Source organism: Pelobates fuscus, chromosome 5 (assembly GCF_036172605.1).
Source record: "Pelobates fuscus isolate aPelFus1 chromosome 5, aPelFus1.pri, whole genome shotgun sequence".
Classification (NCBI taxonomy): Eukaryota; Metazoa; Chordata; class Amphibia; order Anura; family Pelobatidae; genus Pelobates; species Pelobates fuscus.
In genome coordinates this window covers 14407358-14434127 of record NC_086321.1, presented here as the reverse complement: position 1 = coordinate 14434127, position 26770 = coordinate 14407358, and the positions used below count along the sequence as shown (strand labels likewise).

The 26770-nt window shown below is 40.1% G+C and overlaps 1 protein-coding gene across 3 annotated transcripts in view; it reads right to left on the bottom strand.

Moving 5' to 3' along the window:
• Positions 1-26770, bottom strand: part of AP3B1 (adaptor related protein complex 3 subunit beta 1) — a 206838-nt gene that overhangs the window by 15441 nt on the left and 164627 nt on the right. For all 3 annotated transcript variants that reach the window (XM_063453597.1, XM_063453598.1, XM_063453596.1), the window contains exons 23-25: positions 21394-21625; positions 20381-20465; positions 8660-8757 (exon numbers count right to left, since the gene is read on the bottom strand). In XM_063453597.1, coding sequence (XP_063309667.1) covers positions 8660-8757; positions 20381-20465; positions 21394-21625 — 415 coding nt within the window. The remainder of the gene's footprint in view (positions 1-8659; positions 8758-20380; positions 20466-21393; positions 21626-26770) is intronic.

Sequence of the window (26770 nt, the reverse complement as noted above, 5' to 3'; positions counted from 1 at the left end):
GGGGGGATTATAAGGAAAATGTTATTTGATATGTTGTAGCATATAGGATTACAAATTACTCTGCAAAATTACAGCATCTCGAAATGGAAGCGGTGATCTACCTTGATAGTCCTCAACAGCCAGATCACCTCCATTACAAAGTGTGGTCATCTGTAGTTACATAGTTACATAGCTGAAAAGAGACTTGCGTCCATCAAGTTCAGCCTTCTTCACATATGCTTTTGCTGTTGATCCAAAAGAAGGCAAAAAACCCAGTCTGAAGCGCTTCCAATTTTGCAACAAGCTAGGAAAAAAAATTCCTTCTTGACCCCAAAATAGCAGTCAGATGTCTCCTTGGATCAAGCAGCTGTTACCCCACTAATTAGAAATGATATCCCTGTATGTTATGTTTTTGCAAGTATTTATCCAACTGCAGTTTAAACATCTGTATAGACTGACAAAACCACCTCTTCAGGCAATGAATTCATATCCTTATTGCTCTTACTGTAAAAAAAAACAACTTTTCTTTGCCTTAGATGAAATCTCCTTTCTTCAAGCCTAAATGTGTGACCTCGTGTCCTATGTATAGCCCTGTTTATGAATAGATTTCCAGATAATGGTTTGTACTGGCCCCAAATATATTTGTATAATGTTATCATATCCCCTCTCAGGCGCCGTTTTTTCCAAACTAAAGAGATTTACATTTTTTAACCTTTCTTCATAACTAAAATGCTCCATTCCTTTTATCAAATTTGTAGCTCGTCTCTGCACTTTTTCTAGTGCCATGATATCTTTCTTTAGAACAGGTGCCCAAAATTGCACAGCATATTCAAGGTGTGGTCTTACCAGCGATTTATAAAGAGGCAAAATTATATTTTCATCTCGAGAATTTATGCCCCTATTTATACATGACAAAACCTTACTGGCCTTAGCAACGGCAGATTGACATTGCATATTGCTACCTAATTTATTGTCTATAACAATTCCCAAATCCTTCTCGTGTGTGGTTATCCCTAGTTCACTACCATTTAGGGTGTAAATTGCTTGTGCATTCTTAACCCCTAAGTGCATAACTTTGCATTTTTCTACGTTAATTTCATCTGCCATTTTAGTGCCCAGTCCCCCAATCTATCCAAATCCCTCTGCAGCAAGGCAATATCCTGCTCACATTTTATTACTTTACAAAGTTTTGTGTCATCTGCAAACACTGATACATGGCTTTCAATGCCCATTTCAAGATCATTTATAAATATGTTAAATAGAAGCGGTCCCAAAACAGAACCCTGAGGGACACCACTTACTACTTTTGTCCAGCTTGAAAATTTACCATTTATGACAACTCGTTGTACTCTATCCTTAAGCCAATGTTCTACCCAAGAACAAGAATATTCATCTAGACCAATTTCTTTTAGTTTGAAGACTAACCTTTTGTGAGGAACCGTATCAAATGCCTTGGCAAAATCCAAGTAGATCACATCCACTGCAACACCCTGATCTATATCTCTACTTACTTCTTCGTAGAATGCTATTAGGTTAGTTTGACATGACCTATGTTTCATAAAACCATGCTGATTATTGCTAATAGTTCTTCCCAATGAATTCCTGAATATTATCCCTTAATAGCCGTTCAAATAATTTCCCAGTCACAGAAGTTAAAGGGAAACTCCAGTGCCAGGAAAACGATCCGTTTTCCTGGCACTGGAGGGTCCCTCTCCCTCCCACCCCCCAATCCCCAGTTGCTGAAGGGGTGAAAACCCCTTCAGTGACTTACCAGAGGCAGCGACCGGTCCCACGTCGCTGCCTGCTCCTCCCCCGCCGCTCCTCCTTCTGCTGCTTACGTCCGCCGGTGGGCGAGACTGATCTCGCCCGCCGGACGAGGAGACCTAATGCGCATGCGCGGCAATGCCGCGCATGCGCATTAGCGCACCCCATAGGAAAGCATTGAAAATGAATTTCAATGCTTCCCTATGGGGAATAGAGCGACGCTGGAGGTCCTCACACAGCGTGAGGACGTCCAGCGACGCTCTAGCACATAAAACCTGCATAGACAGCCACTAATAGACAGCCACTAGGGGAGTTTAAAAAAAACTGCAATAATTACACTTGCAGGGTTAAGGGTAGTGGGAGTTGGCACCCAGACCACTCCAATGAGCAGAAGTGGTCTGGGTGCCTGGAGTGTCCCTTTAAGCTCAAAGGTCTATAATTTCTAGGCAAGGATTTTGAACCCTTTTTAAATATAGGAACAACATCTGCCTTCCTCCAATCCTCCGGTACAATACCTGAAACAAAAGAATCTTGAAAAATTAAATACAGAGGTTCACTTATTTCCCCACTTAGCTCCTTAAGTACTCGTGGGTGGATACCGTCAGGCTCCGGAGCTTATTTATTTACATTAATTTTCTTTAATAGCTGTAGCACCTCGAGTTATCCAATCACAAGTTATCTGCAAGTTTGTTGCAGCAATCATTTGCATATCTCTTGCCATAAGGTCCTCATTAATAAATACTGAAGAAAAAAAGTTATTTAAAATTTCTGCCTTTTCCTGGTCTTCATTGACTAACAGACCCATCTCTGTTTTCAGTGTACCTACACTTTCATTTTTTGTTTTTTTAGAATTAATGTACTTGGAAAAAATGTTTGGGGTTGGTTTTGCATTCTTTGGCTATCAATTTCTCATTTTCTAGTTTAGCCACTTTAATTGCCTTTTTGCAAGTATTATTGGCTTCCTTATATCTTATATAGGATGCCTCTGATTTGGCCGATTTAAATGCTTTAAAAGCCCTTTCCTTATTTTTAATATCTTGTTTTACTTCTCTACTAAGCTACATTGGTTTTAATTTGTTTCTTTTATATTTATTACCCAATGGTACATACTGTGAAATGTACCTTTCTAATATTTGTTTGAATAGTTCCCATTTATCCTCAGTGTTTTTATCACTAAGGAGTTTATGCCAATCGATATGTTGTAGAGCTGCCCTAATCTTATTAAAATTGGCTTTTTTAAAATTATACGTTTTAATATACCCCACGTGCTTTTGCTTTTTTGAGTTTATTTCAAAAGTGACCATATTGTGATCACTATTTCCCAAATGCTCCCCTACTTGAATGTTGGTTAAAAGATTAACATTGTTTGTTATAATCTACGTTCCCACCTCACCCCCCCCCCCTCCCCACTCAAAACAAAAAAATAAATAATTGGAGTGGTTTGATGGTTTGAAGACAACCAGATCACGCTTACTGTTCAGTTCTCATACTGCTGAAGGCATTTCCAATATATTTCTTTGTGCTGGGAAAAGTTCATGTAAGTTAAGTACTTTAGTTTTTCAGTAAAGGAGTGTGACAAATGCTCCTTACCCTGGACTTTTACCACAAACTCCTGGAAAGCTGGCCTCCTGCCCACCGACTATGGGCCATATACCTTGTGCCAAACTCCTCCTTTTCCCTTCTGTCCGCAAGACGTTTCCCTACTGGTTTCTGGTATATAGTTTCCAGAACAGAAATACATTTCCCCAGTTCAGCAGTTAAAATCTACCGGAAACCGACCACCCCCTGGCTCATTAACTACAAAGAAACCACAGACTTAAGTGCTCTCCCTGTGTGGCCGCCGCTCGTATAACCGAACAACACGCGCTAAAGAAAACCGCAGCCATCTTGTCGCACGAACGCAGGCAGTGGGACTAGATCGGCGAGTGTCTGGAACTATAAGTCAGATACTCAACCTCACGAACACTGGTAAAAATCACACGAATGCCTGCTTCTTTCCACGACAAGCCAGGAGAGGGCTGTTAGGTAGGATTGTTCGCACGAACACGGCGAACAATCGCTACCTATGAGCCAGGAAAACTGTTCAACAGTTTGTTCATATGGAACTCCTGAAATTGACCGACCGCTACCACCATTTCTCTGGAACTAATTTGGGCAGACGCCACGTGTGCGGTCAAAACTTTACCCCGGTGGCGATTCGGCTGTGTTCGTGGGATCTGAGTGCTATTTGGACAACTTAGGCGCTCAGATACAGGCTATCTGGGGATATAATATTTGTGGGGGTTCCTATATGGGTTGTATGTATTTTTAATATGTTTTATATTTTGTAACTCTACTGCCTGGGAGTAGCTTAAGCAATGTACACTAAATTATCTCCCAGACACAGAGAATCCTGGGCGGGAGTGTCCTGGGCGGGTTGTAGGAGTGGTTTCCTATGTTACTGCCGGAGACCCTCTGTGTATGTAAGCTGGCCACTGAGCCATAATAAACAAGTCTTGGCTGATGTTCGGGTAGCTGAGAGCTTTAATCACGGCTTGGGATTTGGGAGAACTACAGCGGATATACTCAGGTGGAGGGAATCCATTACAAGGAGTTACTTGGTATCCGTAATACATATGAACGTGTCATAAAGTTACTATAACCTCATGGGTGTGACACAATAGTAAATGTAACTTTTTAAAATGTAATTAACATTTGTACTGCGCTTTGATTGGAAGAAAATGTAGTAATATTATCCTGCACTAAACTTTTTGTTTATCTTTATTTGTCCTACGCATTTAGGTGTTGGGTGCATGGTCACTTCCAAACAGGTAAGAAAAGGATTCTACACTTCACAGGTTAAAGGGTTAATAAACTAAATTAGAGCTATTTTGGGGAAAGCCCCCCCACCCAACCCCCCCAAAACATTAAGTTACTAGCGCACATCACCTTACCGCATTTAAATTGTATAACCGTACAAGATGCTTTAGATTGTTTAACTGCAGTTTAAGGGCCAAATCTATAAATAAGAACAACAAAAAACAAAAACGGATATGGTCTATAACCGCTTTTAAACGGAGAGTGCAGTCTGACCCAGCGCTGTTGGGAGATGCGTATACTCATTTAGGACTTAAACCTTCTCCATTAAGCTCTATTGAAGAGAGAATGCGGAATAAATGAAAGCAGCTATGTTTATGTTAAAAGCTTGTTTCCTGCTGCATGTAATTAACGGAAATTCTGTACACAGCTAGTACGTTTGTCAGGCTTCTGAAAATGGAACGATAGATAGCACTCATACAAGTGAATACATCGCTCCATACTTAACCTTAACACTCTCGTCATTAATGGTTTGTCTAACTTGTTCTATAAAAGGCAGGCTACTGCTCCATTGAGGCAAAATTAAAAAAATCAACTTTACCATGCTTTTCAGAAAAGGAAATTCATTATTGTCAACTAATGTATTGGCCTAAAGAAAACCAACATTGTACCCAGAAAGGCACACACTGAATATGCCTCGGCAGCCCCTTCACATTTTAACTCGTGTGGTTTTATTGTTATAGGCAATTTGTACCACTCAGCATGACAGTGTAAACTGAATTAAGATTAATTTACATGCAAAAGAACACTTAGGAGAGCAGCCTGCTAAGCAAATGTATTGTCTCGATTGCTGAGGTGGAAAAGAGCCTGGAAAGGATAAAAGAAAGGAAAGGGGTCTAATTAAGGGGCATCGACTATGATTGCTGGAGGTAGTTAAGGGTTAGAAAACAGTAAATGTCCAGCTAGTTAAGGAATTAGCATCTTGCTTGTTTGAGATTTTTATGCTGAATGCATAAATCTTCATAAATCAAAGTAACACTGCGGCTCGAGTGTTCCTGGCATTTTCCTTAGGTGTGAACTTAGAAAATGAAATTGCTGTCAAAAAGTGAATGTGAAGGTACCTTTCCTTCCTCCCCTTGACTGCCTTTACTGGTTACGGTTTTGGGAGTTAATTGATGGAACCTGCTACAGTCATGGATGCGGACTAGAAGCATTAGAATTGTCAGTGCCGACGTAAAGGAACAGGGTCGCACAATCTTGTAATGTCGGCTTTATTGGTGTGATAGAATTATGGAAAACAATAGTTTCTGGGATTCACTGCATTTATCAGGACTACAGCATTTCGGAATAAAGCAAGTTAGAGAGTTACTAGGACAACGGTGGGTAAAACACAAAATAAAACATTTAAATAAATTATATACTACATATAAATAATTTACATGTTCATGTTTGGGCACATCATGTTTAACAATCTCGTCCTGCAAGGTGGACGATTTCACACTGTGCATTAAACACCAGCACCACTGATAAGCCAGTATCGATCTTTTTCACTCACGAGCTATGGATAGGCTGCGAGAGTCAGCTGACGCCCTCAGCTTGTCAGAGGAGAGGAGCCTGGTCTGAGATTTCCTTAATGGAGCCTCTGACATTGAGGCAGTTGTACAGGGGAAGAGCGATCTGGTGCTGGCTTGAAGACTTTGGGGTAAAACAGTTCATTAACCATTTTACCACTTCAGTTAAGCCAGCGCCCAGGACCTCCTCAGACAATAATCTTCATTGTGGTACAGTGGTTATGGTGCCCATAGTAGTCTTTTAAGAAGCACCAACTAATTTTACAATAATAAAAGCTACATGACAGTGAATAATGTATTATGGCAAATTAATTGGTACTTTGTTTTAACCTTCTTTTGCACTATTTGGGCATTCATTTATTTTTCTCCAATTTTATCGGCTGCTGTGTTTTGTTAATTATTGGCCTTCAATCTTTCCCATTCGCCATTTAATCCAACGGAAGTAAAGAATGTGATTGAAGAGATTTTTCAATAATACCCCAATCGTATTCCTGGATTACTACCATTTTGTATAATGCCTGTATAGTTACAGCGATTTGCATTTATCCTGTACAGAAGGTTTTAGGATGCAGAAAATGTAATTAGTACAATGACCTTTTGATAGCCTGAGGTGAAACTAACAAATATGTCAAATGAAGGACATTGTGGGCACAAAGCACCACAAACACTATTGCTTATTTTAGTGGTTATGGTGCTAGGAGGCATGGTTATGGTGCTAGGAATCCATCAGTTTTGTTTTGCTCTGATAATTTGGAAGTTTCTCTATAGAAAGCTGTCAAACCTTAGACAGGCAGCGAGGGCAGGAGAGGAATTAGCAGAAACATTGCTATTATCTCAGCAACAGAACAAACCCATGAACAAATAGCTGTAAGTGGTTATGGTGCTTACAGTATCCATTCGAAAGTGACATTTTCTGCAGAAAGAGGATGACTGGAACAAAACACATAGCTTGAAGCAGGAGAACAGATTCCTGTCAGGGGTCATAATGACAAATTCAGGACACACATAAACCTGCCGGCACTATTTTACAATGATCAAATAGCTTGGAAAGCGTGAAAGCTTCAACGCCTGTAAACCTTCTCATGCCGCAATCACGCTATAGCACCTTAGTACCACTTTCTGTGGGCCTCGTTACTGTAACAGAAATGTAGACTTGTGGAAAAATTTATCAAAATGCTCATTTGCATTTTAAATTAAAAACATTTAATCTATTTAAACGTCTCTAGATTTTTTATTTTAGGGTATGTTTTACTTTAACACATAGGGGCTTCAGGCCAATTAATTATACCATAACAAAACCCAAACATGATTTAATATGTCACCACAATGAAATGGATGGAATGTAACCAGCTATGTGCAAACTATGTCAAATGATCTGTTGGTAGCGTTACACACTCACCTTGGCTTGTAGGACAGCTGGAAAGGAGCCAGGCAGGCTTTATAGCCAGCAAAAGGTAAGAACATCAAAACAAATGACAACAATGTTTAAATTAGAATAGAATTGGCATTAAACGTGACCCCCATTATAATCCATTGTAATACACACAAACCCAATAAAGAAAGGACTCAGGAAATATTACAATTAGAGCTCACAATCACATCAATAATGTAGGTTCCAAAACAAAATGAACGGAAAATACAACTGCAGATAAAAATATTTTTTCAACTTAAGAAATTTAAGCTTCTCTGTATCTTATACGTGATGCCCACTTTCGTTCATAAACTGTTAAAAATATATTGGAGGACAGGTTTTTTTCCAATGCACTATAAATATATATAAAAAAACAAAAACAAAAAAAAAAACCTAAAACACAACAAACTTAAAACCATATTAAAAAGATATAAATATTTGCATGGACATTATCTGCTCAAATCTCCTTAACCAACAGCTTAGTGCAAACAGCTAGAGAGACCAGGAAGTGGTTTATGCCACATGATGCTCCGGTTATAGCCATTCTTTTACACGAAGACTTGTTTGATTCTAAAATAATGACGCACATTCACACACGCTTCCATTTACTTGCTGACGTGCTTCTCATTCTTTTTACTTGTTTTTAAAGAATGAGAAGCTAGATGTGGGTAAATGCATGCATGCACACTTTGCTGGTTCAATCCCGTGAGGACTCTCAAACATTTCCTGCTTTATGCTTTAAAAACACAGCTAAAGCTGCAAATTCTATGAATGGTTTAGGAAATTTAGAAGGGAGAATATTTTAATCTGTGGATTTTTTTAATGCATTATCTGAGTCAGTGGTTCCCAGCCCAGTCCTCAAGTACTCCCTAACAGTCCAGGATTTAAGGATTACCCAGTTGGATCTAAGATGTTTTTAGAAAGAAAGACTTTAAACACAACAGGGTAATCCCTAAATCCTGTACTGTTAGGGGGTACTTGATGACTGGGGTGGGAACCCCTGATCTGAGTGATTAAATAAATACATTTCAAATTAGATTTGTTAATTTAAATTTTATTGTGTGTCGAGTCAGAAAGCAGATCACAAAACATGAACAAAAAAAACGTAAAGATTAGTCTAAAATGCGGTGTTTCTTACCTTGTTCTTTCTTAAAATCTGTTTCTGACATAGTGACAGGAAGGAGCAGTTCTCCGGATGGGGGCTGAATGCCAACACTAAACTGGTCTTCTTTGGTGCTGAAAACACATTATTACAGATTATTACTAGGCTGCCTGTACAATAAAAGTATCTCAGTAAACATCAAATGACACTATGCATAGATAGCAACAACAAACTTCTCAATTCATCGTGACACGGTTATAGCAGACACCAAAGGTGTGAGTCCTACACTACTAGACAGAACAGGGCTACTTGCCAGGGCTGAATTCTCACTTACCAATGGCTCGCAGGTGATAGGTCTACTAAACTACACTGACTGGTTCAGATAGGGATAAGCGGTTTGTTACTTTCTGTATTATAGATCTTACTATTCAGCCACAACATTAAAACCACTCACCGGTGAAGTGAATAACATTGATTAGATCGCTACAATGGCAGCTGTAAAGGGATGAGATATATTAGGCAGCAAGTGAACAGTCTGTTCTTGAATTTGGCAATTTAGCAGGAAAATTGGGCAAGTGAAATGATCTGAGTGACTTTAACAAGGGTCAATTAGTGATGGCTGGACGACTCGGCCAGAGCTTCTCTAAAACAGCAAGTCTTGTGGGGTGCTGTGGTTAGTACCTTAAAGCCGAAAAACCAGTAAAAATAGTTTTGTAGTTGTAAATATAAGTACAGTTGAATATACACCAGTGCTACAATCCAAGACTTTAATCCTCATCCTTTATAACCAAGTGGGTGATCCAATGAAAGGAAAAAAATGCGTACACCCCTTCATGGCAATAGCCTCTTTCAGAATTATGTACCCTGCCACAAATATTGTACATGAATGGATTGAAGAACATTACAAATGGTTCAAGGTGTTGCCATGTCCTCCAAAATCTTCAGATCTCGATCCGATTAAGCATCGGTGGGATGTGTTGGAATAACAAATCTGATCAATTGAGGCTCCACCTTGCAACTTGCAGGATCTGCTTATAATGTCTTGGTGCCAGACACCACAGGACACATTCAGAGGACTTGTTGAGTCCATGCCTTAAAGCATTAGAGCTATTTTAGCAGTAAGAGGGGGACCTACATAATATTAGGCAGGCGGTTTTTAATGTTGTGGCTGATCAGCATATATCTATATAAGCTCATGGCACCCCAAGGTTGGGAGTGTGGAAAAGAGAGACAAGAAAAATATAGAAAAATGGCCTAGGAGTCATTTCCCTGAAAGTCATGTGTCCATGTCACTGGCTCCAGTCCAATCTACATGGGTAATATTTAACAGGACTGGAAAACAAACATACCAATCATGGTATCTTCCAGACCTCTTGCACTTCTATGGCTTATTTTGTTGCATGACAAAGTCAAGGTTAAATTTTATTTTAAGATAATGTACAGATTATTTCCTTCCAGTCATAACTATCATAACTATTTTCAGCTATATCTCTTTAACGCTCACCATGTCTCCTTCCAGCCATACCTCCCTAACTCTCACTAGGTCTCCTTTCAGCCATACCTCCCTAACTCTCACTAGGTCTCCTTTCAGCCATACCTCCCTAACTCTCACTATGTCTCCTTCCAGCCATACCTCCCTAACTCTCACTAGGTCTCCTTTCAGCCATACCTCCCTAACTCTCACTAGGTCTCCTTTCAGCCATACCTCCCTAACTCTCACTAGGTCTCCTTTCAGCCATACCTCCCTAACTCTCACTAGGTCTCCTTTCAGCCATACCTCCCTAACTCTCACTATGTCTCCTTTCAGCCATACCTCCCTAACTCTCACTATGTCTCCTTCCAGCCATACCTCCCTAACTCTCACTATGTCTCCTTCCAGCCATACCTCCCTAACTCTCACTATGTCTCCTTTCAGCCATACCTCCCTAACTCTCACTAGGTCTCCTTTCAGCCATACCTCCCTAACTCTCACTAGGTCTCCTTTCAGCCATACCTCCCTAACCCTCACTAGGTCTCCTTTCAGCCATACCTCCCTAACTCTCACTATGTCTCCTTTCAGCCATACCTCCCTAACTCTCACTATGTCTCCTTCCAGCCATACCTCCCTAACTCTCACCATGGCTCCTTCCAGCCATACCTCCCTAACTCTCACTAGGTCTCCTTTCAGCCATACCTCCCTAACTCTCACTATGTCTCCTTCCAGCCATACCTCCCTAACTCTCACCATGTCTCGTTCCAGCCATACCTCCCTAACTCTCACCATGTCTCGTTCCAGCCATACCTCCCTAACTCTCACCATGTCTCCTTCCAGCCATACCTCCCTAACTCTCACCATGTCTCCTTTCAGCCATGCCTCCCTAACTCTCACCATGTCTCCTTTCAGCCACACCTCCCTAACTCTCACCATGTCTCCTTTCAGCCATACCTCCCTAACTCTCACCATGTCTCCTTTCAGCCATACCTCAAGAACCTTCACCAAGTCTCCTTCCAGCCACACCTCAATAACACTCCATAACGGTCACAGTGTCTCCTTCCAGCCACACCTCAATAACTCTCACCGTGTGTCCTCTCCTTTCAGTCATACCTCCATAACTCTCACCGAGTCTCCTTTCAGCCACTCCTCAATAACTCTCACCGTGTCTCCTTCCAGCCACACCTCAATAACTCTCACCGTGTCTCCCTCCAGCCACACCTCAATAATTCTCACGTGTCTCCTCCCAGTCATAGCTCCATAACTCTCACCGTGTCTTCCATTCATACCTTCATAACTCACACCGTGTCTCCTTCCAGTCATACCTTCATAACTCACAACCATATCTTTCAGCATACCTCCATAACTCTAGACATTTCTCATTTCAGCCTTATTGCTCTACGTTGCGACGTGCGAGAATTGCCTCCTATGTCTCACATTTAAACATAGCCAATACCTCTTTCATATATTACTTTATCTAAAATTTATAGCAATGAGAATGTGTGAGAAAATCCCACCCCCCCAAAAAAACCTGTTTTAAGCTGACTATATTAATAAAAACCCTTTGCAAGGGAGCATGGTATAATTAAACGTAAAGGGGTTTTACTTCGATTGTGAGACTCGGTGTAGATTCAACAAAACTAAGGACATCTCCTGCACACTATGAATGTAAAAAATATACCTGTACTGGATTTGAAAGATTAATTTCTGAAAGAGGCCCAACTGAATGTGCATAGGATAGAGTATTGTCCAATATCGAGTTCTGACTGTCCCTTGGGTCTGAATTTAATAAATAGAAGACAATCACTGGTAATAGAAAATCAATTGATTAATATCCATGATATTTAAAAGAATATTTACAATATGTTATTGATTTGCTTAACTTTCGAAAATTTCAAGTTCAATAACAGAATGGATGAGGACGAATTTGCTGTAGTAGGCTGTGTGGTTTAATTAACCAAAGCACGTTGGACAAAAAAAGGACAAAGAATACAATACTGCATACATACAAAGCACTTCTCTGCAAACGATTAATATGGTTTTGGCATGGGCAGACCTGTGAATTGTGTTAATGTAGATTTATCTGATATTTATCAGAATTTTATATAAAATCTTACAAATTAATTCCAATCTATACACACAGGATAGATCTCTAATACAATGATAAGCGGCGAGTGTTTAAACAGTTAGCTCGGCGATTTTATATTTAGTATATGTATGATTACATAGATCTTGTAATGTGCACCTCCATTCCTTTGCACTCACTGGCTGCTAGGACCACAAGGTTAGGCTGCCTTTTTTTATTTAAAAAATGTGCAGGCTTTCCCAGACTAAATATGTTTATGAGTGTTTGCTTATTTTTGTCATTAACAGGAATTTGTAATAACACTTTGTAAGTGTTGCTCTACACAAGGTGTCTAACTGCATAGTTTTAGGACTGCTGTAATTTTGGAAGAAACGTTTGTTTAAAAGGGGAGCTTTCTCGTCCCATGTCTCTTAGACAAGCACACGCTTCCAGTGTTCGAAGGAGGAGCACCTCCTTCATACGTCTGATGGGTAAACATGCGCTTCCAGTATATGAAAGATGAATGTCTGCATCTCGCGTTTGATGGACAAGAACGCACTTAAAGTTTTTGAAAGACAATTGCCCGTATCCTGCATCTGGCTTACTAGAGTGTTCTTCCGACAAATGTTTCTGTGCTTGTAGGAAAACTTTTTCTTGTCAGCGCGGGTCTATTCTCTTCTTCTGACGGTTTACAGTTTTGCGTTTGGCAAAAAGCCATTTATTTAAGTTTTTCTTCAAGACCCACACAACATGAAAGCATCCATCGTCATAATTATTGTCTTTACGTTGTTCCAGCAGAAGCACTTTGTCTTGCATCAAATGTAATTGATCTTGAGGCAATGTAATCACAATTACTCACTTTCTTAATTGGCCTGCCCAAAATCAGAAAATGGAAACCGATAGTCAGCGTTGAAATCAATAGCTTTATGCAGGACTTGTGGGGGATGAGAGATAGTGGTAATTTGCTGATCAATTGAATTCAGATGCCAATCATCCGCTCTGTATTTTGCATAGTAAGTGATGCTTTCATGCATTAACACTGTATGTCTTACTGTCCCTCACCCCCACACTACGAGGGGTAATTGGAGTAATGGGAACAGAACTTTATAAACACTATTAACACAGCACCTTGCGTCGTCAGAGAATTTCCCTTTCTTCAGAATTATGTGAACAGGATGGAGTCTTTAGTGGCTGTACATTCAGACCTATTAAAATCCAATTTGTTTTTTGAAATCAGAAGGGTTTCATTGATAACCCTCCATCTATACTGATTTTAGGTCCCTGCATAACAAAGTGAGCAGCGTGGAAGTTTGGAACAAATTGTGCACATTAAACAATGTGGTTTGCCGTTTATTTTTCTAAAACCAGGAAATGTTTCATTTGGCGTGTTTTACCATATTATTATTGTTATTACTGGTATTTATTTAGCATAGCTCTGTACTTGCTTGCAAGGCTGGCTACTATCCATGTACATGCCCGCATGACCAGTATACTTGCTATGCTGTCACTATCCATGAGAAGTTGGTGGCATGGAGAGTGGTGGTTTACACTATATGGACACAAGTGTTGGGACACACCTCTTAATTATTGAAATCAGGTGTTTCAATCAGACACAAACATTTCTGGAAAAAATGGATCGATCTGAAGAGCTCGGTGTATTCATGAGTGGTACTGTGATAGGATGCCACCTCTGCAATAACGGAGTTTGTGAAATGTAATTCCTCCTAGATATTCCATAGTCAACTGTAAATGGAATTATTGGAAAGTGGAAGTGTCTAGGAACAGCTGCAACTCAGCCATGAAGTGTAAGACCACATAAAGTCACAGAGCAGGGTCACCGGGGGCTGAGTCGCCAACGCTCTGCTGAATCCATTGCTGAAGAGTTTCAAACTGCGACTGGTATTAATATCAGCACAAAAACTATGGTGGCAGCTTCATGAAATGAATTTCCAAGGCTGAGCAGCTCCATGCAAGTCTCACATCATCAAGTACAATGCCAAGCGTTGGATCAGGGGTGTAAAGCATGCAGCCACTGCACTCTGGAGCAGTGGAAATGTATTCTGTGGCGTGATGAATCACGTTTCTCTGGTTGTCAGTCTGATGGGTGAATCTGGGTTCGGCGGATGCCAGAAGAGCCTGCCTGACTGCATTGTGCCAACTATAAAGTTTAGTGGAGGAGGGATGGGGATTCTTTTCAGGGGTTTTCAGTCCGGACACAGGTCATTTCCGTAAGCAAAGATTTATTTTACCAACCGGACTCAGCTGAACTGAAAAATGTCTGAGCCCTGATCACATGAAGTACAGGCTTTTTATAGACTATACATCCCTTACCCCAATCAGCAAACCGGATACACATGACTACCTTATATGGACAGGCAGTATGGAACTTAGGAGAGAATGGAATGTGGTTTCAGTTCTGGCACATGCTCAGCACATTGATGACAGTTTCCGGACTGTGTAATTAACTAACAGATACATGTGCTTGTATATGCCATGTGGAGATTTTAGGCCTCCTAAATTTTGGGCCTAGATGAGATCCCCTCACAGTTGGGCTAGGTCCTTACTGCCAGTGAAGGGAGATCTTAAAGGGAATCTCCAGTGCCAGGAAAACAATCAGTTTTCCTGGCACTGGAGGGTCCCTCTCCCTCCCACCCACCAATCCCCAGTTACTGAAGGGGTAAAAACCCCTTCAGTCACTTACCTCAGGCAGCGGCGATGTCCCTCGCCGCTGTCTCCTCCTCCGCATTGCGTCGGCCGGTGGGCGAGACTGATCCCGCACACCGGCCGAGGAGACCTAATGCGCATGCGCGGCAATGCCGCACATGCGCATTAGGTCTCCCCATAGTCAAGCATTGAAAACGATTTTCAATGCTTTCCTATGGGGAAATGAGCGACGCTGGAGGTCCTCGCACAGCGTGCTATGAAGGAGGAAGTGACCTCTAGTGGCTGTCTAGTAGAAAAAAACTGCAATAATTACACTTGCAGGGTTAGGAGTAGTGGGAGTTGTCACCCAGACCACTCCAATGGGCAGAAGTGGTCTGGGTGCCTGGAGTGTCCCTTTAATGCTTCAGCATACCAAGACATTTTGGACAATGCTATGCTTCCAACTTTGTAGGAACAGTTTGAAGAAGGCCCTTTTCTTTTCCAGCATGATTACAATAAAGGACAACCAGCTATATTGGACTCCCCTTGTTCAACTATATAGGCAAAATCCATGTAAATAGCCTGACCCAATGACCCCAAAAACGCTCACTGTAGTAAGAAAGGAATAAAGGAAAAAAACCTACCACGATACTGGCGAACCACCTCAACACAGTACAATCTGTAATACAGTATAGGGGTCCCACGGGGACCAGACTTTGTTATAAGCGGACATGGAGTTGTGAACAATGGCAGGAAGCTTATCCATCAGCCTGATGCAGATTTATTTACATTTAGTCCCCTGGCCGCCACTCCTCTCCTCGCTGAGATCATAACGGGAGGCTAGTCAGCACCAATCAGCATCTATTGACTCTCATGAATATTCATGGAGATCAATTGGCGCCTTCATGAAGGGTGTGAAGAGAATGTGAGTCTTACAAAGTTTGCAGTGAGTGTTTGAGTAATAAAGGTGTCAAAGTAAACACTGCACTTTCTCAGAAAAGGCAGTGTTTACATTACTGACCCTGCAGGATCAGGGTCTGTGCACCAATATAAATACTAATAATATTAATAATAATAGTGCATGTAATTTAGCTGCCAGGCTGTCTGATGGGATTAGGAATGTACCCAGCAAGCCGTTGTAAGATATTTCGCCAGCACATTGGGAGGTGGGACTGAGTCATTGTCAAATCCTGTCTATTGTAAGCTTAAAATAAGATGGTTAAGGAGAAGCATGGTGTTGCAAGAGCTGTTATTATTACAAATTCCTGTTAATGACAAAAAAGGGCAAACACTCGTACTGGGCAGATGTCTCCTAGACATTAGAATAAATATGTCGATAGTCACAAACTAGCTGGGAACTACAATATACAATTAACTGAGAATACAGCCGGTCAGCCAGTAACCACCAGCAAAACCATAAGATACCTCCACGCAATGTATCTCTATGGAACGTCCAGGACATCAAACGTTCCATCAGCTAGTCCCCTACAACATGGAAATGAGGAAACAAGCTATAGTAACACCCTCAGAATGACACAGTCAGTAAGGAGCTGTGTGAATTTCATACTAAAAATCAGATTTAAAAATCCGGTCTCTAAACTATACTTAATGAAAGTCCTACACAATCAAAACTTTATAATAAAATAGAAATTGTGGTAAATTATAATCCGCAGGTTTGTAAAACACTCTGCAATTCTCTTTTCTTTTCACAGAGTCTAGCTATTAACTGTGAGCCACCTATGGCTATCATTTATGTCAGAGGTGAAGGGAGATTTCAAGAGGGGCAACTAATGGGTGAGAACACAATTTTTATTTATACTCAGTAGACTAAACCCGCAAAATGCAACAGGGTGAATGAAACTTCCCTTAAATCTATCTTTGATCCCCATGTGAGTTTATCCATCCCTGTACAAAAAGTCCTTTAGAACCAAATAGAGGGACATCACAGAAACATTATTATCCCACTAATAAAACACAAACTGTGGCCACTTTTTTCTGTTTTAGGAACTGGTCATAAATTTATTTGGCCCTGCAAACTGCTAGTTATATGTAGTATTCGCATGATCAATGCATCTCGTTTCAAATTGTCTCTTCACCAGAAATGCAACTTATATATTTAACTAAAATACCGGTAGATAAAAATTATTAAAAAATAAAGTTTTTGTCACTCAAAAACACATTTACTTGAACATTACAAGTGTCATGCCATCATTAATAATGGCTCAAAATACGAAGACAATCATTCTTCCCACGGATAACCAGCATTACCCAGAATTGGATGGGATTACTACACTCCGTTAGGCAGAAGTATTAGCAGACAAGGAGAATGTGCAACGGTATCGGAACAGTAACATTATTCAGTAGATTTAAATGAAAATTTGTAATACTTGAAAACCACGGTATTTCTGGGAATATTTAAAATAATATTTTCTGCCAATGTTCCACATTTCTTGGAAACATTGCATGCTTACACAATAAGGAAAAATAAAGAAAAACAAGGAAAGAAGGGAAAGAGCTATTGCCTTAGTTTTTAATAACAAGATCGACATTTAGAATGGCAGTTCTCTAGCCAGTCCTGGATTTAGGCATCTCAGGGACAGACACTGGCACAATCTGGACCATTGGCAAGCCTTTATACTGGGTTGGGAGACCATGAGGGGAGACAACTTTCTCATATATTTTCCATTCTACACAGTGATGATCTCCATCTATCAGGCTTTGGTTTCCCCATAATAATCACTATGAAACAATCCGTCCTTTCAACATCTTTTGTATCCATTGCTCCAATCACGTACCAGAATAGTCCAACAGATGAGTGCCTGAGATCTATGCTATAAGTGATCTATGATATCCTATGCTATCACACTCTGCCTCAGACCCGATGAACAGGCAAGAATGATCCTCACAAGCAGAAATGAAAACCTCAGATATTTGTTCATACAACCAGTGGGTTTATTTCTCACTGTATTGTGTAATTTACTAAATAACAACAACTGGAAAGAGTATGTGTAGACCGGATCCTCTGATTTGAGAAATACTTTAAACCAATCCTAAAATAGAATTATGAGACAGAAAACACACAATAGATCCGCATATTGTATCTGATAAATACAAAAAGGGTTATTTTTAGTTCTGTCTTTGTCATTGAGATAACATTGCCACAGATCATTAAAATGAATACATAGCCAATGTTTAAGCAAATCTATTTATAGCGAGTTGGTTATGGATGAATGTTCAGCAATATTGATCTGTCTTGTTTGTCTAATAGGAAAATAATAAACAATTACTGAAGAAGCTGGAATATCTAATATAGCAAGCCTCCCTAAACATAAAGGTGATGATCGTCATAAAATCAATGCTGTACGTTCCACAGCGTGTATATCATGCCAAGCATCCGCTTCTTCCAACACAGGAAAAGTACTATTGTGTCAATACACCAAAAATGACACTATTTAGAACGCTTGTTACAGAGTGATCTATTAAGAAGCCCTGTAGACATAATGTTTAATTGCATTAAATTAATGAAATAATTACATCCTTTGGAATTGTTTAAAATTCCAACATAATTTAAGGTTACTTAAAAGGACACTATAGGCACTCAGACCACTTCATCTCATTGAAGAGGTCTGGGTGCAGTGTCCCTGTCCCCCTTGATCCTCCAATGTAAAATTTTTTTACATTGCAGCACTAAGGCAGCATCTAGTAGCTGTCTATGAGACAGCCACTAGAGGTCCTTCCGGGAGTTTACCGGACCCCAGGTCGCCTGACACTGGATGTCCTCAGCTCTGCATGAGGACATCCAGCATCAGAGAAAGCCCCATGGGAAAGCATTAAAGCAATTCTTTTCTATGGGTAGGGCATAATGCATTTGCCGAGCACTAGATCCTTCGTCAGATAAGGTAGAGCGCCAACCCAGCGCCAAGGGAGATTGGCGCTGGAACCGGGTGAATAAATAAAGGGTCCCTCTTTATATGCCAGTAAAGGGGGACTAGAGGGCACTTTAGTGAAAGAATACAACTTTATATTCCTTACACGATAGAATCCCTTTAATACACAAACAGGGACATGAGAATTTCAATATAGCAAGTATGTGTTACATTGGAATCATTAGTCAATATTCTTCTGCTAAGGCATGTGTGCAGGTCAGTTGTCACGAAAAGTCAGATAAGCAATGAAGACACAAGGACATGAGGCAGTCAGTTGCCCCCTCGTTATAAGTGCTTAATGCCCTTTAAAATGTAGTTTTAAAAAAATCAGTATTTACTGTCTTGAAGCTACAACAAGCAGCTAAGAACTACATAAACAAACACGAATATTAAGAAATCAAACATGTTATATTAGCTATTTAGATTTAACCCCCCCCACCCTCCAGAAGTCATAAAATATGCAGATTTATTTACATTCAGTCCCCTGGCCGCCACTCCTCTCCTCGCTGAGATCATAATGGGAGGCTAGTGGCCATCACAGCATTGCACCAATCAGCATCTCCTCTTAGAGATGAATTGACTCAATGCATATTCATGGGGATCAATTGGCGCCTTCATGAAGAGTGTGAAGAGAATGTGAGTCCTACAAAGTTTGCAGTGAGTGTTTGAGTAACTGCCGCTAAAGGTGGTAACAGCTGTCAAAGTTAACACTGCACTTTCTCAGAAAAGGCAGTGTTTACATTGCTGACCCTGCAGGATCAGGATCTGTGCACCAATATAAATACTAATAATATTAATAATAATAGTGCATGTAATTTAGCTGCCAGGCTGTCTGATGGGATTAGGAATGTACCCAACAAGCCGTTGTAAGATATTTCGCCAGCACATTGGGAGGTGGGACTGAGTCAGTGTCAAATCCTGTCTATTGTAAGCTTAAAATAAGATGGTCTGAACTGGTCCACCTTCAGGGCCGGAGCCGCCAGGGCCGTATCATCACAATACTCAGTAGGCAATATTCTGCTCTAGTGAAGCAAATCATGGTTCACCAATACCAGAGTTATTTATTTTCCCTTTACTGTCACTTTAAATGGAATTGTGTCTGCAGGGTGGAGATGTGCAACTCTGTCCCCAGAGACGATCGTTTTTTTCTCTGGTACAAAAGGTAGCCATTCACACACTCATGAACTCACAGGCATTCACTACAGACATACCCCGCTTTACATACACTCACTTGACATACACTTGCGAGTACTTAACAGTGCCTTGCGAGTACAGACACTCCCGCGACTCTTCTGTAAAACATTAAAGATAAATGGTACAATCTGGAATGAGATTTTTTTTTTTGTTTACTGTTTTATTTTAACTGAATAAAAGCCCACTGGAAATCACTAAATAAATCACTGGGAAATAAAATCACTGGAATCAGTTATGCCTGTAAATGACTATTGCAATGCCGTACATGCATTGGGAAGTGAAAAAAGGTATTGCTTCACTTTAAGTACATTTTCGTTTTACATACATGCTCTGGTCCCATTGTGTACTTAAAAGTGGGGTATGCCCGTATATAGAATGATCAGACTTAATGTGCACTGGGGTAACATTCTATCATTTACATTGCAACTTGCCTCTTTATTTACAGCAATGCAACTCACCACAACTGGAAGCTGGCAGTCTGCGTCGAATCACAGAAGTCAATACCCATTGAGACAGTAATGGATCCCTCTGGCTCCAGAGAATCTGCAAAATAAAATGTTTTCCCAAAATAAATTTGTAACGATAAAAGCAAATCAAATAGGGCACCTCGGCTGGCATGCACATGCAATAAAGCTGCCCTGCGTAACACGTTAACGGACAGGAAGCCCTGCCACACTGGAGACCTGTGTTTGTTCGGAGAGACAGAGATGAAATGAAACCCAAACAGGTATTGCTGGAATAAGCTATGGACATTGCCGACTGGTGATTTGTTTTAAGATAAATTACAATTTTACCAGTGATGTGCTAGGATTATCATAAAGACCTGCCAAACTCCCTGCCATGGAACTTTAACACAGCATTTGTACAAGAAAGCAATTCTTATACTGTACAAGTGCTATTATGTGTGTGTGGAGGCGATGGCCTAAAAAAAGAAGACTTATGTGCAATTACTTTCTGAAGTGTTTGATGACAACTAGACAGACGGGGGGAAGAAAAAAATATATATTTTTCAACGCAGGAACACTCAAACACGCACAATCTCCCAGGTAGAACCAAGACGGAATTTTCCCCCCCTATAATTCATTTAAATTTTCAAATACTATATGATATACGCACATCATAGCAGTGTCCAAATTTCACAAATCAAACGCTAGCAATGAGTTGTCTGTGCTTTAAATCTTGAGAAGATCGAGTCCATCAGGGATATTAACAAAATTGTAAATGTTTGTGAGTTCACATTTTCCAAACTAAGAAAGCGTTCTCCAAGTGACCGATGTTTTTCAGTTTGCCAATTTAGACCTAATATTTGAAATTCACTTTGAATTGCCAGAACTCACACTTGTGTAATATATACCCGCACGGAAAGAAACGTCCCATCATATACTATTAAAAGTTAAATCTGTATGTATAATAATAGCAACAGCCTGTTCCTATAGTAACCCCTTTAGTGTTGCGGATCAATTTTACTCACCTATTGGGTTAAACGTGTGGATTTTCAAGCCGGCTGGTATTTTTTTCTCTTCTATATGAATAGCCTCAATTTTCTTATCACTGGTATTGGTGAACGTAACTTGCACTGACACCATTTGGTTTCCGAAAATGCAGGGCTGCCTTGGGAAGTGGTAATGGGCAGCTAATCCTTTGCCGCTCATGCGGTGGAGGAGTTCGTATGTTTTTGTAGGGACGAACGAGGGCATAGAAACCTATACCAGAGACACACAAACAGAACACTGAAATTAAAAGTTTAAACTACAATAAAAATTGCATTAATGTTAATTTCACTGCATACACAAGTTAAATCCCCAGGAGCCCAGAATAGAGTAACTATTTTTTATTTTTTTATTGAAACACCCCTCATTTAACCCTCTTGCTAACACGGGGTATTGGATGTGATGACTCTGTTGGTACAGCACTATTATAAACCTTTGCATAGCAACATGGAATTTGATGCATTGAGTAAGACAGGCAAGACACAAATGTGCATTCCTACCATTGTATTGTCTTAGTCACCATTTAGGTGACCCCGGTCTCCTTGGCTGAGATCATTAATCTTAAAGATATCAGCCTATTCCATGCATTCTCATAGGAAAGTATTGGGAGGCTACTGGGCATGCTACTGCGCCACTCAAATGGTTTTTATGAGGCCATCTGATTGAAAGTTGAACTCCGCTATTTCACCTGAAGCACCTCTAGCGCCTGTCTGAGTAACAGCCACTGGAGGCATTTATACCCTACAGTGTAAATATTGCCGTTCCTATAGAATATTTTTATTTTAGGAGAAAGTGATTTATAGAATCCCACAAGGGGAAACCAACATCAGTAGAGCTCCACTGGTATAAGAACTGAGGAAGGGGAGCCCTACCTTTAATCAATCTAAGGGGTAGACACTTGTCTGACCACTAGTGCCTACTTGAACCAACTCTCCTTACTACATTTATAAATAAATAAAAACAAACACCTAAAAATCAATAACCATAGTTAACCATAACAAAAATAAAAAAAAGTGCTACCAAGTGCAGTGATTAACGAAAAAGAAAACGTTCGCCACGCGTTTCGGCCTGTTTAAAACGCCGTCGTCAGGAGCGTACACACTAGTGGTCAGACCATGGTGTTGAGGTAACTCTTAGGGTGAATTAAGAGATTTTTTTTTTCTTTGAGGCTTTTCATCTGCGTTTAGACGAGATTACCTGGTCCTTTCCCATCAGTCGGACTTTAGGAGAACTGGACCTTAGATGCTATTTAGTACTCCAGTTAATGGATCCCCAGGGCACCGTTTAGTAGATCTCCCTTTTTTCCAAGTTATACTTTTTGTTTGCATATCCCTTTACATCCTTGGATTAATTAAAGGTAGGGCCCCCCTTCCTCAATTCTCATACCTGTGGAGCTCTCCCGATGTTAGTTTCCCCTTGTGGGATTCTATACATCACTTTCTCCTTTTTCCTGCATATTTTGGAGGGTTAACGGCCTTATCGGAGCTCCCTATAAGTTGGGACAGTGGTACAGCTCACGAGCCCTTGCCATGTATTAGGGCTCCTGACCTGCAATCTGTTTACTTTATTTCTCAATTTTGTTTAATATATGTTTTATGCCTTGTGGTTAAGGTAATAAATACATTAAACTTACTTAACATGCCGTTAAATCTGGATCTATATACAAGTGGAGCTTATGCATAAGCAATTTAGGGAGAATGGGCCTAGGGGACCCCCAGTTCAGTCAAAAAATTCCGCATGTACTGGTTAGGATGCCTAGACTGAATCTTCACACACACATTTAGCTGCACAGAAAATGTAATCAAATGAGAGACATTTTTGCAATATGCCAGCACAAAGCTTCCTCTGGGTATTTGTAAATGATAAATTGCACCTTTGGCTGCTTTGCAAAAAATAAACCATCAATTCAACAGACGTAACGTTATTTTTAAAGGAAATCTATGTGATGCCAGATTCCTGTACATACACACACAGCGGCAAAGCGTACATATTTTATCAGTTTATTACTGTAAGCAAATAAGCGTAGAATGAGAGGGCACATAACTGTCTACTTAGCTGTTACTGAAACATTTATAAGAGCGTTTAGCCTCCTAATAACAGACAGACAGCGTGCAATTTTAAAGAGGGGAAAAGCTTCATATTTTTTAACACTTCACTAAAAAGTAAGTGAAGAGTGTAAAATGAAAAATACTCTGAGCAGTTAGCTGGTAATGGAGCATATTATCAACTCGAGTTAGATTTATAGGATACAAACTAGTCACTAATAGTTATTTTATGACATTGCATGTCCGCTTTTTTAAGGTTATTAAGAAGAAAATTCAGAAACTTTCTAGAATGGAAAGAAATGAATTATAACTTGTAACGGATAAAATAAAAAAACAAACACAAAAGAAAACCTACTGCAGTCAGATAAAAGGTCACAACAGCAAACCAAGAGCAGATGAAATCAAACATTTTACTTGTAGTTGTACGCCATTAGTAAAAATGATCTAAAACACTGAATTGTTTTCCCAATCTGCGTTAACAAAAACAAATTGAGTTAGAAAGCATATTAGTAAAATTAACGCAGAAACGGTGTAGGTACTTTTAAAGTTTCATTCATTTTTGTTTCCACGTTTTAAGAATCTGGATTAGATTTAAATGTTTTGTTGCCGTGTCCATTCTTGCATGTCAAGGATCCTTAAAGGGTTAAAGTTGGTCTAGTTCCAAAGAATTCTACACAAAATTGAAGATTCCAACAGATCTGTAGTAGGACTGACCGTATTAAGTCTAAGTGCCCATGATGACTCCTGTCTACCACCAAAGGCCCCTTCAAATGGTTCACGAGTGTCAGAACTGTACCATGGAGCAAAGGAAGGTTACCTGATCGAATGAATCACGTTTTCTTGTAGATCAGGGGACGTGTGCATCATTTACCTGCAGGATGATAGGACGGCGGAGGCAATGTTCTGCTGGGAAACCTTGAACCACTCCTACATAGCAGGGCCTAGCTCAGAGGAGCTGCAGCCAGAGAGCCCAGCAATCCTTAGGTAAGTTGTCAAACTATTCTCAAACAGTTTGACACAGCTGAAAAGGATTTGTGTACAAGGCTAGTAAGTAGTCAAACTAAACAAACCCCAGTTAATGTATGCCTTAAAGGGACATAGTAGTCACCTAGACCTGCAGTCTCACTGATCAATTATCAGCCATTTAGGAATTAAATCAATTTTATTTCTGCTAATGCAGTTCTAGTCACACCTCCCCTGGCTGTCACGGACACAGCCAAAAATAAAAATAAATAGATTTTCAGTCAGATAACTTTCTTTAGAAGTCTTTATCTGCTGCTCTGCAGATTGGACTTTATTAACACACAGGAGGCTCCTGCAAGGTCTAGCAAGCTATTAACAAAGCAGAGTATACACATTTCTAAGTTAAACAGAATAAGCAATAAAGGAAATGTAAACATTAGAGCTCAGTTTACAGGAAGTGTTTTGGAAGACCGTGCCTAGTGCTGTGTAAACAAAGTGACTTAACTGTGGGTATGTAGATCATGCCCCTAAATGGCAGAGAATTTAGCAGTGAGAGCTATACATTAAAACTGCTTCATTAAAATAAAGTTGTTTTTTGCCTATCGTGTCCCTTTAAGGGAACAATTAATCTGGAAATTACCAGTGGCGTAGGGCAGATCGGGTTGTATTGTCATAGATTTACAGGGATTTGATTAGTATACTACTTACACTGGGAGAGCACCCGGACATTCCTGGTACCCTAAATACAACTGTAGTGGTTATGGTTCTTGAAGGGTTTCTTTAAGACACATTACTCGGTGCTTTATTGTTATGAAATTCTGTTATATACTAAGACACACCAATAATAAGAAGCTCCTAGAGGAACATTAAGACAGAATAAGGGAAACAAAGGAAGCTGGACTCAAAAATTGAACTCTTAGAAGGTATAAAAAAAAATGGGAATTCAAAAACCAGACTGTGTATAAAGTCAAACAAAAAAAAAAGCCAAGATATCTAAATGGGGAGAGTAGGGACTCAAGCTGGCTTCTATATTTCTATGTTTATATGGTATGATTTCTTTATCTGATACACTGCTTGCCAGGGGGAAAAATGAAACCTGGACAGAGGGACCCTTGGGAAACCACGCAATGAAATGAATACTCGGACCAAGGTAACATGTTCAGGTTAGTAAACAATGTTTTAATCTCTAATGCATGTTTGGTATGAATTCTTTGACACGGGCAGTCTGTGCTCAAGGTCTGTATCATGCTGACACTTTAAGGATTCTAGGAAGACGGCCCTCTGTCCCCTCCTCTGGGTAAACAACAATCTTTCTCATAACCTTGACAAAACTGAAGTCTGAGCTCTGTTTCTTCTTGGAACAAATGACAAAGGAACAGGGAACCTGATTGAAGGGGTCCATTACATATCAACTTAAAGAAAGGCAAAATGATTGATGAAACTTGCAGTCACCTTCACTGCGCATTGCCGCTGCACCTGTATCCTCCAAGTCAAATGACCTGAAAATCCTGCTGACAGCCCAACATTCTGTACAAGGATATGATGCGCACAGGAGCGGCTCAAGATTATTTTGTCAGGAAATCATGACTTTACTACATGTGATCTGAGTGAGATGACTTTTACTTCCAAGTAACATTTAATGAACATGGAAAATGTGTTGCACGGAGTTTGGTGTTCCCGCCTGGATCCTTGAACAGGTACTGATGAAAATATTCAAATACTCTGATAAAAAGGTTCTCCTGCAGCCTTCAATACCAACAAAAATCATCAAAAAAAGCCAAGCAGGATTTTTATGTAATTAACACCATATGCAAATGAGGAAGCGGTGATAAGTCTATGGCAGAATAAAAAGAGGCAAAGCGCTACAAGTTCAAATTATACCACTCGTAACAAAAGTCCTTTGGTCTGAAAAAAGTGTCTTGGAAAATTAAGATCATAGTCAGCAAACTGTATGGGCAAGTGAAAGCTCATAGAGCCATTGTTTAAAATGGCCACAGAGGCGCTTTTGGGGTCATAGCCAGGGTTGTGGCATATCGTGACTGTATGAGATCGGTTTATGAAAAATTAATTCAGAACAAGAACAAATGAAGGTGTTTACACATAGTGATTTCTAAACACATTAAGTCATGTATAGATTACTAGGTGTTATACTACTACAAAGACCTATTACTCTCATACATACGCACCACCTGGTAAAGAGTAACAATAGCATTCGGGGTATTCCCACCGAGCCAGGCGGGAAGGGAGAGCGTGACCGTGCCACTTCTGGCAGTTTTGGAAATCCCCATCTCTTCAAACTCCAAACTTCAAAACATGCAAACAAACTCGGTGTGTGTTCTATTCAGAGGCA